This window comes from Grammomys surdaster, unplaced genomic scaffold (genome assembly GCF_004785775.1).
Source record: "Grammomys surdaster isolate TR1022 unplaced genomic scaffold, NIH_TR_1.0 201, whole genome shotgun sequence".
In the NCBI taxonomy this organism is placed as follows: domain Eukaryota; kingdom Metazoa; phylum Chordata; class Mammalia; order Rodentia; family Muridae; genus Grammomys; species Grammomys surdaster.
This window is the reverse complement of record NW_021604646.1, coordinates 9,838,736-9,857,736: the sequence shown is the minus strand read 5'-3', so window position 1 is coordinate 9,857,736 and position 19,001 is coordinate 9,838,736. Positions and strand designations below refer to the sequence as shown.

Below are 19,001 nucleotides of genomic sequence, written 5' to 3'. Positions count from 1 at the left end.
AAAAACAAAAAAAAAAAAAAAAACTAAGCACCATTGTCAGAGCCCTGGGTCACAGGGTTGGAGCCAATCACTTAAATTTTAAAAGCCACCTCTTCCTTAAGGGTACCCTGTTACCTCATATCACCCAACAACTTGGCTCCATTTGGGTCACCAGGCTTACCCAGAATTTCATCATCATCTTGCTGAGATTGATCTTTTCTTCTGAAGTTTCACCTGTGAAGAATAAGAATAATCTTTTTGATTCAGTTCATGGTCCATGAGCTAACAAGAGCTGTATCACACAGGAGATAAGAGTAGAGTCTGGGCTTTTACACCAAAGCTGTGGAATCAGAATGTTCATTGCTAGGGGGCTTTGCTTAGCTGGTGTGTACTTTCTGTTTGAGAATAACTGATCTACGACACAGCTGGCATATGGCATATTCTAGTGTGGTCATCCATGTCCAAATCTTGTCTAATTAATATTAAAATGCCAAAGATGAAGAATTCAGTGTATCACAGGGTCAATGGGATTGCTGGGCCAGGACTATGTACCTTTTCTTACGTATGCTTGAGTGGGAGAAAACTTGGGAACTTGATAGTTGAGCTCATCCCAGGTACACTGAGTTGAGAAATGAACATCAAGAGAGGAGAAGAAATGTGCTCAAGGTCACAGAAGCCTTGAAACCCAAAGCTCCTGATCACAAACTCAAAGGCAGCAAAGCAACATTACCTCTTAAAATCGGGGCACCAAACACAGAGTAGATTTCATCCCCATGGTCTCCTACCACCATATCTGGTTTCATTTCTGATGAGAAGCTTGGGCGATATTGAAACTCATACATGTATGTGGGAGCTCCAGCATCTGAGAAGACACAGGTTCACATACCATTCATATTGACAGACACAAGCCTGGATGGCATCAAGGCCATTGTAATCCAGCAGATCTCTGAGTATCAGTGCAAACAGAAAAACCATTCAACAAAAGCTTCTTGATGTGCTTAGCACTGTGGAGTCAGTGGAAGGAAGCAGTGATATTCATGTGAGGGGAAAGATTTATGAATGCACTGCATCCAGGATGCACACTGGGTTGTTCATTGATAAGTGACTAGTGTCCATTCATTTCAAGATCCACACTTTGCTATGTGTCCTCCATTCAGACCTGTTTTAACCATTCTTGGTGTTTTTGTTCCCACCTGTTCAGAAAAACATGAGATTCTTCCAAGATATTCATCTGAAAGAGAGAGTTTCTAAAGAAAGTGCAAACATGGAAAACTCGTCAATTTTGCCTCAGGAGTACAATATTGTTGAAAGCTGTCTTCCATAAGTAAGAGAATAACAGCTTTCTCAGACAAATCAAATCTTATGAAACTCACCACTTACTTTTCTCTTTAATCACAAAGATAGAGATGAATAATGTGAGACAATTGAAAACACAAAAGTCAATGACACAGAACAGAGAACAATATTGAGAAATGGCCATGATGGTGAGCACAGCAAGCTTATTCTCAGTACAGGGACAAAAGAATGGAATTGTGAAAGGTAACTGTCAAATGATAGTCATAGCAACAGATCATCATTACAATGGGATATACATTCTGATCTCAAAGATATATAAGTGTACAGTAGAGGGGGAGGAAGTTTGGAGTTGTTCTAGGCATATTAGACCAGAGCTTCTCTTTGTTAGAGGACCTGAAGAACCAGAGAGGTAGGATGTAATAAAATCACAAAGAGGCTTTAATACAATGACAGTGTTAGTGATGGTTCATTCAGATAGAAAATTCCTTAAAAAAAAAAAAAAACCAAGAATGTTTAAAACTGGTCTGACTGGAAGACATCTACCAAAGTGTGGATCTTGAAATAAATGGACACTAGTGTCTTATCAATGAACAACCCAGTGTGCTTTCTGGATGCAGTGCATTCACAAATCTTTCCCCTCACAGTTCTTGATCAGTATTTTGGCAAGAATCAGTTTAATAGCTTCACATGTAATATTCAACCCAACATTACATATCATTTTCTAGTACTCATAGACCATTCTCTTGAACAGATCCTATGTGAGAACACAATGCAGTACTCAGACAGATAAAAAGACTGGAATTAAAGACAGCATTTTCTCTGATCACAATGGTTTGAAATGAGACATCAACATGAGGAGCAATTTTAGACAACTGACTGACTCTTGGAAAGAAACATGATCCTGAGCCACTAATGTGTCTGTTATGAAACTAAGGGGAAAATGTAAAGCATATTGAAACAAGTGTGGAACGTAATGCATTGATGAAGAGCTTGCCACACAAATGTGAGAATGAGTGTTTGGATACCCAATATGCGTGTAAATATAGCCTGCCTATGGCATTACAGACTGCTGTAATTCTAACATGCGGGAGGCATAGATGGGGATCTGTGGAGCACTCTGACTAGTTAGACCAGCTGAACTATCGAGTCCTGAGTTCAAGCCAGAGGCCCTATCTCAGGATATAAGGTAGAGAGCAACAGAGGTCTGGTATTCTCACTTACACACACACACACACACACACAAGTGTGTGCCCACACACATATGAACATTCATGGGCATGTGTGTATAACACATACATGGAGACATACACATGTAAAGGTGTGTGCACAAAAATGGTGTCATAGCTTGCCAAAACGAATGAGATATAGGAAAAGCAGTTGTATGAGAAACATTCATAGCATTAAACAACGACATTCTAAAAAGAAGAAAACTATCCAACAATCTTCAGTTACACTAAAGGGATCAAAAAGAATAACAAAGTAAACCCAAGGATAGCAGAAAGAAAAAATAATAATGATTGGTAAAAATCCAGGAGCTGGAGAGTTGGCTCAGCCGTTAAGAGCACAGGCTGCCCTTACAGAGGACCAAGATTCAATTCTCAGTATCTAATTCCCAGCATCCACATTGAGGCCCACAACAACCATAGGCTGCTACAGTTCCAGGAGATCTGATATCCTTTTCTGGCTTCCATGGACACAAGGCACATAAACACGGTGCTCAGATATACATGAAGATAAAACACCAACAAACATAAAACTAAATAAGTTTTTTTAAAGTGAGTTCTGAAGCTATAAGAAAAGTAAGAATCAAGACAATCAAGATTTTTTCCTTTCTTTTTTTCACATTTTTTTTAAGAAAGCAAAACTAACAAACTTAGTTGAGCTAAGAAAAAGAGAATATTTATATAAAGGAAAGACTTGGTGCCAGGGAAGTAGAGTGGAATATAAGAGAGTACTATAGACTATTTTAAGTCAAAATAATATGTTGGCCATCTTATATAGTTTACCAAAAATGAAATAAGGGCTGAAGAGTTGGCTTAGTAGAAACGAGGAAGGGAGGAAGGGTGTTCATCTTTAGGACCTGAATCCTCAACACCCACATGGAGCATCTCCAAACGATTCAATACAGTCTTATGACCTTTACAGGCACCTGTACATGCACACACACACACACACACACACACACACGCACGATCAAATCAGTGACAACATTAACCTCCTATCAGTGTACTTCCAAGTTCTGATGATTTCCCAGATGGGTCAAACTAATCACTTAGAGAAAAACTAGTATCAGTCCAAATATTCTCTTTAAATTTCTTTTAAAAACAAAGAAGTGGGAATAGTTCCAGTACAGCATTACCTTCAAACTAAAATAAGAGAAAACATTATAAGAAAAACAGACCATATTTTCTATAAGTATACATGCAAAAGCACTCAAGAAAATGCTAGTAAGTGAAATGTAAAGGCCCATCTTAAGGCTAATCCAGCTTCATGCAGTAATATTTATCACTGAGATATAAAAAGTGGTTCATTCTTGTGATGTGGAGCATTACAGACTGGTGTATAAACACCAGGTGGTCATCTTAATTAAGGCCAGCCTGGTCTACATAGAGAATTCTGAGTCAGTCTACATAGTAAGGCTCTGTCTAAAAAAATAAAAACAAAGTAGACAAAATACACGCATTACACAAAGTGTTCTGCCAGTTTTGTGGAACTCCATAAAAATTCCAATGTCAATATTCACAGATATAGAAAAAGTAAATCTAAGTTCATATGAAATCACATTGCTGAGAGTAAACATGGACATATTTGTGCATGTGTGCATGCATGCACCTGCACACACACCTACAAGCACTCACGTGTGTGCACACACACACACAAATGTATACATGCATGCACATGATAAAGGCAATCATGAGCAATAAGAACAATGCTTAATGTCTCATCTAGTATTTTCATGCTGTGTTAAATCTCACATACTGAGAATCACAAAGTAATTCAACCACCACCACCATCACCCACATCAACAACATCATCAACAACAACAAAAGGTAGACAAACTGAACAGTAGAACTCTAAATGGAGCACATGAACCCAAGAACACAGGTAACTTGATTAGAATATGGCATGACTCTCCATTTCATGAGAAAAATTGGTGTTTGATGTGTTTTTTCACCTAGAATAAGCATAGTCTGCATCACGGATTCCCCTTTGTTCCTGTACATTCCAAGAAAAAAGAACACACAATAAGAAAAAGAAAGTCACTTCAGTAATCGCTGTTCAAGAAAATGGATCGCCACATACAGAAGTGTTAGACTAGACACTTATCTGGAGTGATTTACAAAAGGAAAAAAGTAGAAAAATGCTTTTGTAAGTCTAATTCCCAAAGGGAAACTAAAACAACTGTAAGAAAACATAGAGGAAGAAAAACAATATGATGTTGGGTAAAACATGGCTCTCTGGGATTGATACCAAAAGCCGAGACCACCCAGGCAAAAAATGTAAAATTAAATAAATATTCCACTGCAAAATTTATTCACAGAAGGGAAATATAATGAATAATCCATGTCTGATTGTGTACATGTATGGCTGCGTGTATCGAGTGTGTGTGTGTGTGTGTGTGTGTGTGTGTGTGTGTGTGTGTGAAAGGTGGGGCATATTTTCAAATGATACAGCCTATAGAGAATCACTTTACAAAGTAAATAAGGAATGTAAAGAATCAACAGCAAGAAAAAAAGCAAGCAAACCACCCATTTACTTGGGTAAGGATCCAGAGCAGGGTGGTGGGTGAGGGGTGAACCTATAATCTAGCACTTGGGACACAAAGACAGGAGGATGCCGTGGCCTTGTCTAAAGAGACTTTGTCTCACAGAGAAAAGAAAATGATAAGGACCTAAGTAGACATTTTATTGAAAGAGGGATAAAAGTAAAAATGAACAATAAATAAATAAACATTTTTCATATATCAATGATCATTTATATAATGCAAATTAGGAACACACTGAGCTAGCATCTTTCAGAGACTGAAAAGCTAATAACAACAGGAAGTGTTGGCAATGATAAAGAAATAAGGAAACTCCCTCATACAATGAGTGTGCTATAAAGCACAACAACAGTGTATGAAACATCTTAAAAATGTAATTGCCACATTACAGATCAATCCCAGTTCTGGCACTTACCCCAAAGATTTGACACCACTGTGTTGAAAATATATCTGACCCATGATTATACTGCTCACCAAAATCAAGTTATGCTGTTACTATGTGTCCACTAATAGATGAATGTATAAAGACAGTGTGGCGTAGTGTAGATGGAATAATGCATGCCCTTAAAAAGGAAGATGCACAGCCATTATGACAAAGCACATAAAGATGGAGAATTATATGCTAAGTGGACTGAGTCAGATCTAGATAGACAAATAGACACATCATGTACATGGAGTCTACAAGGAAGAGCTCAAAACATCAAAGGAGAAAGGGTCAGAGGCTGGAGGACACTAATGAGTAGACTGTCATAAAATCAGAATCATTCTGTTCATCTTTAACCTTTTTTATTAAGGTTGTCTATTTGTGTTTTGTATTGGAATTGGCAGATCACAGTGCATGTGTGGTCATAGGACAACCATGTGAGTCCCAGAAACTGAACCCAGGTCATCAGGCTTAGTAGCAAGAACGTCTATCTGCTGAGCCATCTCGCTCACTCCCTGCCTTATTTTTGAGTTACATTTACAATATGATAAACACTGTTGATAAAGAGTATTTAAAAATGATGAGAGGAAATGTCATTTTCACTAAGCACAAAATTTGCTGTGGTAGCAAATTTACAGTAATTGTTTACATTGACTCATAACCTGCAATATCTCTAAGTATTTACATTATTTACATTGTAAAATATTTTTATTATTATTGGATTTGGATAATAGTTGTCATACTACTATGTAGGCTCATTCTCTGTCTCTTTCCTTATTATAGTTTTGCATTCACCCCTTTTCTTCTCACCCACAACTCAGGAAACTGAAGTAGCATCAGGTGGCGCCCACAGCTACTTTAAATCATGGGTGCAAATACAAAACTTAAACCTCCTTGGAGGGGTAGATAGATGCTTCAGTGGTCCAGAGGACTGGATTCTCTTCTAGAGGATCCAGGTTTGGTTCCCATGACTTTATTTTGGCCTTTGCCAGAACCAGTAGAAACAGATACACACACACAGAGAAACACACTTGAACATGAATATATTATATAAATATATATAAATCATTAACCATCAGTAATTATTAACATTAATTATTAATATTAGCTTCAACATTAGTTATCATTGATGTCAATATTAACCATTCTTTACTTATATTAATCATTAATATCAATTATTATTAGTTGTTATTAATTAATTTTAATCAATACCAATGAATTAATAATACAATACACATGGAAATAAATTATGATATAATTATAAATATATTATTGAAAGTTATAAAATTCTTCCAGAAAGTTAAGGTTGTGATTAAGTGATCAAAAATTGGGAGTGATTAGAATCGGGTTAGGTGGTCTAGTATCTACATGGCTCCACTCCCCAAATCCTCCAAAGATAGCATCCTTCAACAATTCTTGAAGGCAATTATCAGAGGCCATATGTGCCTGTAATAATTTTATTTTTCATCACCACAATCATTAATACAAAACCAAGTGGAGACAGCATGGCAAATTTCACAAGGTAGATTTTTTTCTTATAACAATTTCTGCTCTGGTTCATATATTCATAGTGGAATCAAATTTTTGCAAAAATAAATCTACAAATCTGTTTGAACATCAATATGGTAATTGTACCTTGATGATAATTTGATAGTAGTCACAGAGTGAGAAGGAATAATAAGAGCTCTTTCCTAGAATTTTATGTTTACAAATGGGGGTTGGTGGGCATTTATTGGACATGCCCTTTTGCAGCTCAAAATTCATGAATCACTGTTTGCTGAACTCTGTCCATTTCTAAAGGTTGTTGATCTCTTATTTGGAAATTGTACAAAAATCTGAGCCTAGTCCAAGAATGAGCAGAGATCTGAAGATCTTGGCCTTCAGGGGCTGGTGTCCTTTGGCATTGCTCAAAGGGTGTGGTGATCCCATGGTTACCATGCACAGGCCCATATGTGGGGAGTCAACTGCTGGGAGGATTTTCAATTCCAGTCCATGTGGACATTGGATCCTCCCAGATGGCCTTGGACGACTCCACCACCTTGGATGCAATCTTTTCTTCTTCCTACCAGATATTTGTGTTGTCCACTCAGCTGTTACAGAGAAAGTCCTTGTTGGTTCATTTGGCATGACCACAGAGGGGTCAGCACGGGCAATAGTCCTGGCAGTGTTGGACTTGCTGGTGGTGGCAGATCTATAAGGTGTACGCAGGTGATGTTTCTTCTTTTGGAGCCCTCATAACACCATCCTATCAAGATTTTGAGCTGTAGAGGCTCAGCTAAAAGAGTCAGTTGATGCATCCCTCACTTGTCCTTTTAGAGACATATGATTAAAGATTAACCCCTAATGTTTAATCTGATTTGATATCAATGAAAGTGTCACAAATGATATCATCCTAGCATTCCTTTCCCTTATAGAAGCTCTAAGTTGTTTTCAGGCCATACAGTCTGCCATGCAGCAGTTTCCTAAAAAAGAGAGCATTTATCCTTCAGCCATTTGCCCACTTGTTCCCTTGGACTGGACCCATGAGAGTGGATAATGAAAATGCGGGCTGTATATACATTGTATATGTGGACTGTTCCTCATGCTTGAGAATAAAATCATGTGCTTTGCAAAAAAAGATACATAAATGGAACCGAGGAATAACATATGAAGTTAGATCAGGCAGATACAGAAAGACAATGAGCAAAGGTTGAGACATGGTTAATGGTTGACTTGAGCTTTCAGTACCCACCTTTGAACCATCACACTGTAACTTCACACTGCAGTGTAAGTTACATGAAATTTGAAATAAAGTAACACACTACAATTCTGCCTCACTCCTTTGATACTGCTCTTCCTTGCTTTCTCCCCTCCAGAGAGTCCTCCCACACTGGCACACCCACTAGCTGAATTCTTAGTCGCTATAGGGCATCTATTGACTCAAAACTGGTGAGGAGTGGGTTTTATAGTCGTTGTCTTGTCTTAACCTTAGAACCCTGGTTGTCTCAGATGAAGTCTTTTCAGTGACCCTGTTTCTCAGCAGCACTAAAAGCTCTCTGATGACTTAGGTCCAGTACTGTGCTCTGTTCATGCAATAGGTTTTAGAACTTTACAACATTTTCCCTTGGCTGCAATAAGCCTTCATCTGATATCTGAAGATTCCCCCATGTGGACAGAGTAAGGTTCCCTCATAGAAGGGGAATAGTAGTGTGCTTTGTGCCTTAATCCCAGAAACAAATTTTATCCTTGCTTGTAACATGTCCTCAGACTTATTCACAAACACCTGGTAGACATCTGCAGAGGAGTCTGGGAAGGATGTAAGCTTCATCGTGGGTCTGTGGTTCTCAATCAATTCTGCATTCTTATTTAGACCACACATTGTCTTTATCACTTAGAATACTCTGGTCATTCTCATTATATTTATGTGACTATCTCCCTGGAAAGGGACAGTGACACATGTTCAAATCTGCTGTGAAAAAGTGTCTCCTAGGCACAACAGCCTTTTAATCAGACAACCTGAGAATATCTGTAAAAGGTTCCTTAGGATCCTATAAAACATGATGGTGACTAGACTATCATTTGTGAGTCCAGCCACTCTCTGTATCCTCATACAGTCTTTGTGCAGTTCTGTCAGAATTGTACTGGGTGCTTGGAGGTGCTAGATTATCCATAGGGTGGACAGTTAACCAAAGGATGGATTACACTGATGCAGCTATGGGAAAGTCTTTGTTGGAAAAGGTATTTGAGACACAGCTGCTTTCTAAGTAATCCTGTTAGTAAATTCTCAATAATACTAAATAAGCCAAATACAAGGTGAATCAAACTGTGCTCAGTGGAATTCTCTCCTCCCCCAATTCTGTTCTTTCATGCTCTATCTGGGGTGAGTAGATGCTTCCTCATGTCTCCCATAAAAATTTTAATACAACAGCTCACGTTTCCTTCGTGTTTGTCTTCCTTTAGTTTTCAGGGTAATCGCTTCTCCATCTTCATATGTCCTTCTCTGAGGTACATAAATTAATGTTGAGCCAAAGACATTGCATTAGTTAAGTTTCTATTAGTTCAATAAAGACCATGACTAAAACTAATTTGAAGAGGAAAAAGTTTATTTAGGTTATGGATCCTGAGTCATAGTCACTAATGGAAGCCAAGGTAAGAACTCATGGTAGGAACCTGGAAGGAGGAACTGAATCAGAGAAACCATGGCAGAATGCTGCTTCCTGGCTTGCTCAGCATGGATTGACTAGATTGCTTTCCTATACAACCCAGGATACCAAGGCCCAGGGTAGCACCACCCATAGAGGGCTGGGCCTTCCCTAATCAATCATTAATCAAGAAAATGCACTACAAACTTGCCTACAGTCTGAGGGAGGCATTTTCTCAAACTTCTCTGCACACACACAAACATACACAAAACAAAGAAACAAGCAAATAAATAAATAAATAAATAAATAAATAAATAAAACAAACAAAAAAAAACAACTAAAACCTGCCAGGACAGATATTGACCAAATTCTGATTTTCAAAACAATGTTTTATTTTTACAAGTTGAAGAGAATAGATATTGTCTCTTTAATACATTTGTATAAACACCATATAAGGTTATAGCCTCAAAGATAAGAAGTGTTATTGTGCTACAAAATCTTCTGTGGAATAATACTTCTTGGGCTCCAGGTTCTCAAACACAGCTGATCCTCCTGATCAGAGTTCAACATGTTCCCTGTTGGATGGCCTCTCTGCTGCCTCCTTGGCCCTGAGCTCAGCCCAAAAAGCCACTTCTTTGTCCTTTAGCCTCTGGGCTGCCTGAGTTGAGGTACCAATCTTCAGGTAGCCTTCCTTCTGGTCATATTCTGGCCAATGGGGCAGCCCTCCCCCATTAGGGTTCCTGTGAACAGAATTAAAAGAAAAGAAAAGAAATTCACCAAAGCAACTGTGTTGTCCCTATGCTGCTCAGATTTTTTAAGGAAGCCTTGGCGGATTTCTGCCAAGAAGCTACCTTTCATACCTATGCCATCTGTGCCAACTCTTTACCTCCTAGAGCAGTCTGCTCATGTTTAAAAAGTCCTATGTTATTTAGGTTTTAGCTCTCCTTCAAATTCTCATGTGTTGAAACTGATGCTCAGCTAATTCTTCTGTTAGGTCTAGTGGAGGCATCAGGAGGTAGCACCTACTTGGGAGGAGAAGGTCACTGAAAGTCTGCTTTGCATCTTTTGGGTCTCCAAGTACTTTATCTCAGTGCTTCTAGACTGCACACACACACACACACACACACACACACACAGACACACCCACACACCCCAAACAAAGAAACAAGCAAACAAAACAATATAACTAAGTCAGTTTCCTGAGTGCCAAGAAACCAGGCTCTCCCCTAAAGCCACTACAGTCTACTTTGTCACAGGCTCAAACTGAAAATTTCAAGAGAAAGTCAGAGCCAAAATTAAACCTTTATCCTTTAAGTTGATGAACCTTGGGCATTATGTCTTACCAACTGAAAGACGATAACACATAGGAATAGTACTAAAAATATTACTAAAAATTAGATCTCTGTGACATTAATTTCCTGCACCACATCTTGTTGTTCTGGAGAACTTTTTTCATTTTCACTTTTCTTTTTCTTTTTTTTTCTGATTTGTGAAAGAGTTTGGGAAGTTTGGGGTGGGCTGTATAGAACGCATAACGGAGTGAGTGAGATTTATAGGGGATTCTTGGAGGTTCTAATAGGGAAGAAAGGAAGAGAAGTCAAGCTCATGATGGTTCAGGAGAGAAGGACATCTGGATCAGAGGCCATTCATGCTGCATTCTCCCAATGGATTTGCCTATTTTTGTCCATTCTGTAATTTTTTGGGGTAGTGAGTTTAAAGACACCCCTCACCCCAGTTAATAGAGTACTCACTCATGGAGGACATTCAAAGGTACAATAGCATCTAGGTAGAACAGTGAGGTTTGTTTTGTTCTGATCTTAATTATATTTGCAGTGAGATGCTCAAGCAAACCCAACAAAACAAAGATTAGAAAAACACAATCTTGCCAAACAATAACAACAAAAACCAAGCAAACCCACAAAGACCAACCCTCTCAACACCACTACCACCATAGCCAAGGACACTGATTAAGGCTTTGTGGAAACAGAGTGCCATTGTCAAGGAGATTGCTTCATTAAGAGAAGCCAGAGTTGCATGCACCAGGATGAAAATGATAGCTGTTCCAGGGACTTCTCAGGAGTTGGCCCCGTCTTTCTTTTTGTCATTTATATCTGGAGCTGTTTCACTACTTTCAGACCACAGCTATCATAGACATATGATTCAAAGGTATAAACTTCTTCCAAAGATGCTTTTTTGTGAAAGTTACACTAGAAGTCCCTGCCTTCAGGGTGGCCATGGAGAATTAATTCTCTGACTTTTTTTTCTCCTTCAGGTTTGTACAAGCAGAGACTATTGTAGAAGATGGCCCATAGAATCTGGGGATACCTGACAACGAAGGTAAACCTTGGTGTTATCCACATGGATGTGGTTTTGACAGCTTGCAGAATGCAAGATCAGTGAGGCCATCAAGGCTTCTGCATAGATTGGAAAGCAAAGAGCTGAGGCCATCAAGTGTGTAGAAGGTTTGCAGTCCCTGCTAACAGCATTAAATAAGCATGATGCTTAAAGCTGTGAGAGTAAAGTTGATGTGACTCAGTATACAGAGTCTAGGGAGTTAGGAGGGCCAGGACTTGAACCTTTTACCTAGGGTTTGATCAGGCCATGAGCACAACCAACCCAAGAGAGGCTGTGGAAGACAAGCACTTTGCAGGAAGGGCTTCCTAAGCCTTTGAGAACTTACACCAACCAAAAGATGTCTGGATGCCAGACATGGAGGCTCAGGGATTAATATTAGTCCCTTTGGACTTTATTTTTAGCTGAAAGTGCTCCTGGGACATGGTGGGAACTCTAAAACGTAAGCTTAGTTGAAAGTAGCTGACCCTAAGGGAATGAACTTGAGGAGTATTTTGGGATCCTCATATTTTTTTCTATCTCTACTGTCTGCCAGTGAGATAGAGAGACAAAGAGATCTAGGCATTAGACTAACCTACCATACTGACAAAAAAACCTGAGGAGGTAGGTCAAATGACTGACAATTGAACCTCTGGGACTGTAACCCAAAATTCACATCTCCTCACTATCTCAAAAGCTCATCACAGCTCCAAATCTGATTATTTTAGCCATTATTGGACTGCTATGGCCACAGGTACAGGCAGTTGGCCACTCAAACATTAGAAAACACCCCTCTCCATTAAGTTTGACAACACAACACCCCCAGATCTGTCCCTTCTATGTTAGAAGACTCACCCATTCCGAGCAAAGTTGGCCCAGAATTTCATCACCATCTTGCTGAGGTTGGTCTCCTCTTCTGAGGCGCCATCTGTTGGGAAGAAAGAGTAAGTAAGCTTCAGCTACTTACCAAGTGGCTTTCTTGTTTGTTTGTTTGTTTGTTTGTTTAGCAGTCACATAGCGGGAGGGATTCTGATCATTGACATCATCTGGGAACCTTGTTAGAAGTTCAGAGTCTTGATCTTTTCCACATCTTACTATGTTAAAACCTACCTTCTAAGGACAGGCTGGCTGATAGTCTAAACTTCACATTAAGAATAGCTTCCCACTTACTGGCTTCCTTTGTCACCCATGACCCAGAACCACAACTATGAGTTTCCTCAGTCTTTGTAGGGTTGTTCTTGGGTTTTTTCTTAATCTCTTTCTCCAAACTTCCTAAGACATCCCCAAACAGGGAGAGGTTCACAGAAACATGAATTGAATTGCTAGTTACATATAACTACTGAAAAGCAATGCATGGAAGACAGCCATGAAATCTTCCTTTAAGTATCACATTACAAAAGATGGCAAATAAATGACCCAGATATATAGATAGGAAGAAGGGTAAAATATGATAGACCATGTTCAGGGTTAGAAATTGTGTCTTTACTCATATCCCAGCACGCACTTATGGGAGAAATGTCCATCAGTGGCACCCTTCCCTCAATGTGAAGACTGTGGCTGGCCTATCTTCTTTATTACTGGCATTATGGGTCATGATTCTGAGAGTAAATATGGCTGGAGACACATGAACGAACAAAAGCTTCTTTCATGTGTGTGAATGATCAAGACTTACTCCTAGCATAGTTCAATCCAGCTACAGGGTGGCAGGAAAGCTAACTGGAGAAAAAGAGAAACTAGTACAAGGGTTTGGCCAGGACCCAAACTCAGGCCTCCTAATGCCCAGGCCAGGGGCAGCAAAGAAACATTACCTTTTAAAAATGGAGTTCCAAATACTGAGAAGATTTCATCACCATGGTCTCCTAACACCTCCTTGGGTCTCATGGCTGATACAAAGCTTGGGCGATACTCAAATTCATACATGTAGGTGGAGGCTCCAGCATCTGTGGAGACATGGATTCATGCAGAGTTCACAATGTCCACTACACACCTGCTTGTTGCCAAGACCTCAAACCCTGCACTATGTTCCCTGTTTATGTGCCCAGTGCTTCAGAGAAGCCCAGAGACTTGATGACGGCTGTACAACTGGCCCAGTTGGAATAAAGGCAGTTAAAACCATAAATATGGGCAGAAACTGAATAAGCATAATCTCTTTTATTTCTCAGAAATGCAAAGCTTGGAGCTCACGTTTCATATCCCGCTACTTTCTTGCTCAGGAAGTATTAGGCATTTAAGATGTTAGGTAGCATCAAAGGAAGAAGCCTAAGAGAAAGACAACTTGACTTCTCACTTGCTCCTACTCTTCTCTGTCTCCTCTCTCACCACCAGAGATGTCCTGTCCATGGGCCAAGATGCTTCAGTGTTCTCTTGCTCACAGAATACTGTTGCTGCTAACCACTGCTTCTTAGGGACACTTCTATGTTCCCACTCTCAACCTTGGAACCTCGGAACTTTACAGAATTCTCAACAGGTGATAGTGTCTGCAGTGGGATAACTCAGAAATGTTTCGGGCTCCAGAGCAGCAAAGTTGGGAGATTGTACAGTTTTATCCCTTTGGAGATAGTAAGAAATAAGCGCACGCACACACACACACACACACACACAAAGGGAAAAATGCTTAACTTTGTATATACACATTTGCAATAATATTATATATTTTTCATACACTACTATCATTGTTTCACATTATGAGATACTCATTCACAAGCTAAAGAAATTATTTATTACTAGTAAGGTATATGAATATGATGTGTCATGTTGTTGTTCTCTGTGACACTGCCTATGCTGAGGTCAGTGGATTACATTTTGGAGTCGGTTCTCCCTTCTATCTTTACATGGGTTCTGGAATCTAAACTCAGGTTCTGGGCATTGTGTGCCAAAGGATGTGCCCACTGAGTCCCTAGAGCAGATTTAAATAACATATGCCATCCCAGCACAGATAAATAATAATCTCTCTGATTGTGTTTCAGACTGACCACAAGGTCAGTCTCATGACCTTAGTCCACCTCAGAAGCAGCTCTTCAAGGTGAAGGAACGCAGACCTTAGCTATGCAGAACTTTGTGAATGAGGCATCATGTTTTACAGAATATATGGCTCAAGCTGTTTTTCCCCTGAACTCCTGATATTTATAAAAATTCTTCATATCACAATAACAAATATTTTCATAAATTAAGCTGGAAATTTAAGAAAAGCAAAGACAACAGGATGTTGTCATCAGACTAAGCATCTGAATGGCAGTAGGTGCAGGAGGGAAGAAATAAGGAGACAGAAGGTTTATTTCAAGAGACTGGAGCTGAAAAATGCTCCCAGCCTGGGCTAGGTTCCCAGCATTAGGTCAGGAGGCACAGCAGCTTCCCATTGTTTGTAGCCAGGATAAAAAGCACTCACAACATTAATCACCAAGAAGAAGGGAAAACCCCAGGAGCATCAGAGAGAAAAGATTCACATTCAAGGAAGGACCAAACCTACATCTAGTGTCATAGAGGAAACCTTATGGGCAGGGAAAGCAGATTGATGCAGGCAGGCTGTGTGCTGGAGGAAATTAACCCCAGCTTTGAGAACTGTGCTCAGGCCAGGAGCCATCAGAAGTGAGGGAGACATAGCAGCTCTCCCAGTTAGAAGTTTTGGCTCTCACTGCCTCTGGATATACCTCGCAGGAATGGCTAAAGCAGTCTCTTAAATTAAAGATCCAAGATAGCAATAAATAGCATGAGACATCAAAGCCATATGGGTAAAGAGAGCCACAGGCAGGACACACTAGGAGTCTAGTGTTGATAGAGACAATATATTATCTTTCACATCATGAGGGGGTCAGTAGAAAATTCCTGCTGATCATTTTAGCTGGATAGACCATCAACCAACAATAGTTACAATAAACTGCCACCCAAATGATGTAAATTCTGATATCAAGCACATGAAAAGTGTGTGAATGTTTTCCGTAGCAAAAATATAGAGTTCTTACCCAGAATCAATGTTACACTATTACTACTAGCTCAATATAGTCTGATGGAAGAGGTTACACAAAAGCCTAAGGGTAGAAAGAAACCAAAACCATTCAGTAGAAATACAACATAAATACAGAAAAGATTCAAGACATACCCTTACATAACAGCAGAAAGCCCCAAGGGAAGTCACCAAGAAAGAAGGGACATGTCCACAAAACAACCAAACAACAATTCCAAAACAGTACTTGTAAGTGCTTGCTATCAAATGTTATCTTCTGAGATACAAGAGACTGTCAGCGAGCGAGTTTAAACAGCCCAAGCACAGGTTCCCACAAACCCCCTTACCTATAAAGAGGTACATAGATTAGAAATAAATGAATGAATATAGGTATTACATACAAAGAAAAAATAGACAGAAATGGTAACTGCCATCATACCAGACAGTAAGTTGAGGTCAAACAGTGCAAGAATCTGGGCCTGGTAACTCATACCTGTAATACCTCTACTTAGCAGCTTGAGGGTTCTTAAACAGTAAATTTTAGAATAGTCTGGGTTACAGAGTGAGAATTTCCCCAGCAGGGAGTGGGGAATGAACAGAGAAAGATTCAGGGCATCAATGACAGGGTCAAATCACTTACAACACACCAGTAGCAAACTCACACTCACAACACACAACAATGGTTAAATGCAGTCACAATATCAGAGCCATTAGATAAACAAAACAAATAATAGAGTCCCTGAAGGGAGACACAGTGCACAGTAGTCTTCATTAAGCTGGGATATATTTCTCAGTGATGCCTCCTGGTCTTAAAATATTAGGTACAACTAAAGAGTTCTCCAATCTGTGCCTACTCACTCTGTGGGCCGAGCTGGTCACATAAAAAAAGAAGTGCCCTAGACAGCAAGACAGGAGCAACTTCAGATGGAAGAGAGCATCAGTGGCAGAGACAGCTGAGATGCAACGGTGGACAGAGCTCAACAGCTTGAGAACAGTCAGTGTGGGAGGAAGATTTTCAGAATTAAGGAGGGCAAGATCTGGGATGACATGAAAGGGGGCAGGGGCTAGAGAAGAACATGTCAGATGTTGACAAGTCTTGATTGACAAGTATCTCAACTCTTGGATTGGAACATGTACATTAGCCAGTATTTAGGCCTAAAGAATCCTGGTCTTCTGAGTTTAAAGAATGTAGTTGAATGCCATGTATGTACAGGCATACACAAGAACTATAATCTACCAGTCTAGAGGATTCAGTGGGGAGAAGAGAGAAGTTGGAGAGAAGAAAGGAATGAAGACAGGGGGAAAAATGTAAATGCAGAACTTACATATGTAATTTAAAAACAATAAAGTTAGAAAAACTAAGGTGCTATAAAAGCAAATGCAAGGTGAATCATGAGAAACAAGTATGCAACTTTGCTCTAAGCTACGATATGCAATGGAAACAAATGGGATGTCAACAAGGACAATAGTTTTCACATCAATAAAACCTAGTAGCAATGCATAGAGACAATCCATGGGGTGGAAATGTGTAATCTGCACATGTGGTGTGTGTCTATTTAAAATTATACATAAGGGATGACTAGACAATTCTGCAGGTAAACCTATTTTCTGTCAAATCAGATGACCTGTATTCAATTCCAAGAAGAGGAAAGCCCCAACTATCATAAGTTGTCCTTCTACCGTTAAGTGAATAGCACGAATGCACCTACATGTATGCATGTAGAAAAAAATTACAAAAAGTTAGAAATGTATATAAACAACAATTAATCAATAAAACAAACAAAATGAAAAGGGCAAAGGACCCCACCAGACATTCCTCTAAAGAAGACTCCCAGGCTCAAGCTGAAGATGGTTCAGGAAAATGACAGTGACACATAGGGCAGCTCAGGAGTGAGTCAGTGGGGCAAGCTACACCCAGTGGGGGGTTGGTAGCCTGGACCAGAACCTGGTTACAAGAGAGCACAGAGCCACAAATCTCAGTGCTCTCAGTATACAAAGGACACACAGCATAATTTCACTGATCTTTAAAGCCTCCCAAGTTTCTGTCCTCCTGAGGAAGCTGATATAAACAACATTCGTAGTAGTGGGAGGAAACCTCCTCAGCCCTAATGCTGAGGAAAAAAGTTGGACTAGTCTTCAGGTTATGTGCATGAGTATGTGTGCACACATACATTTGTTTTAGGTATAATTCTTTTACCTGACTTCTTTATTGTTGGGTTTGCTTTGTTTTATTTTATTTTTTTAATAACATTCCAAAAAGGTTAGTTCTCTTTATAATTGTTCTTTCATATAATTATTTGCAATTTCTTACATTTATTTTACATTCATTCGGAAGGTACACTAAATTGTACCTTCTGCCTTACCAGAATAGACCTTCTGAGGCTTTCCCTCAGCTTTCTGTACCCTGAGAAACCTTCTACTCTTCACTTCCTTACCCACTACAGTCTTGCTTCTACCTCCCATATTCCTATTCCATATACATCCCACTGACTTATGTTTACCCCTTTTTCTTATTCACAACTCTTTCTTTATGTCACTTATTAATAATGGCATCCCATTACGAAATCTGTAAGACATACCTTTCTCCAACTAGTACCCAACTACATTCTCTGAATCCAAAGGGAGAAACAAGTACCAGGTATTGTGGTTTCCAATAGGTAGGCTAAAGTGATACTGGAAATGGTAATTCATTACAATAATTTAAAGCTCAGTGGGAAACCGCATTAATAGACCAGATCATGAGGAGGACAAAGTATCAGGACTTGAAGAAAAGCTAGAGGAATCAGAGCAGTCAGTTAAGTTTAATGATACCATTTTTTTTAAAAACCCATAAACAGACCCAAAGCATGGAGAGATGGAGACTTGAGAGCCCCAGGGCTTCAAGAGAAGACCAGATATGTAAATAAAGAGCATATAAGGAGATTTCCAACCACAAAGCACAGAAAATATTTTTAATAAACACATAGGAGAAAATACTCCAAAATATAGAGAGATGCCTATTAGCATACAAGAGTCTCACCAAATAGAAAATAAGGATTTATCAAATAGAGATAAGAAAAAGAACTTTCTCTGTCATATTATAATTGAAGTGCTGAAAAAAAAACAGAACAAAAACTGATATCGGACAATGTTGTAGGAGGAGCTAAG

The 19,001-nt window shown here is 39.3% G+C and overlaps 1 protein-coding gene across 1 annotated transcript in view; it reads right to left on the bottom strand.

The window, feature by feature from the left end:
- Positions 1 to 9,951: 9,951 nt before the first annotated feature.
- The window catches only part of LOC114623684 (carboxylesterase 1D-like), a 39,990-nt gene continuing 30,940 nt past the window's right edge, over positions 9,952 to 19,001 (bottom strand). The window contains exons 12-14 of the mRNA XM_028770357.1: positions 13,723 to 13,854; positions 12,770 to 12,842; positions 9,952 to 10,323 (exon numbers count right to left, since the gene is read on the bottom strand). Coding sequence (XP_028626190.1) covers positions 10,140 to 10,323; positions 12,770 to 12,842; positions 13,723 to 13,854 — 389 coding nt within the window. The 3' untranslated portion in view covers positions 9,952 to 10,139. The remainder of the gene's footprint in view (positions 10,324 to 12,769; positions 12,843 to 13,722; positions 13,855 to 19,001) is intronic.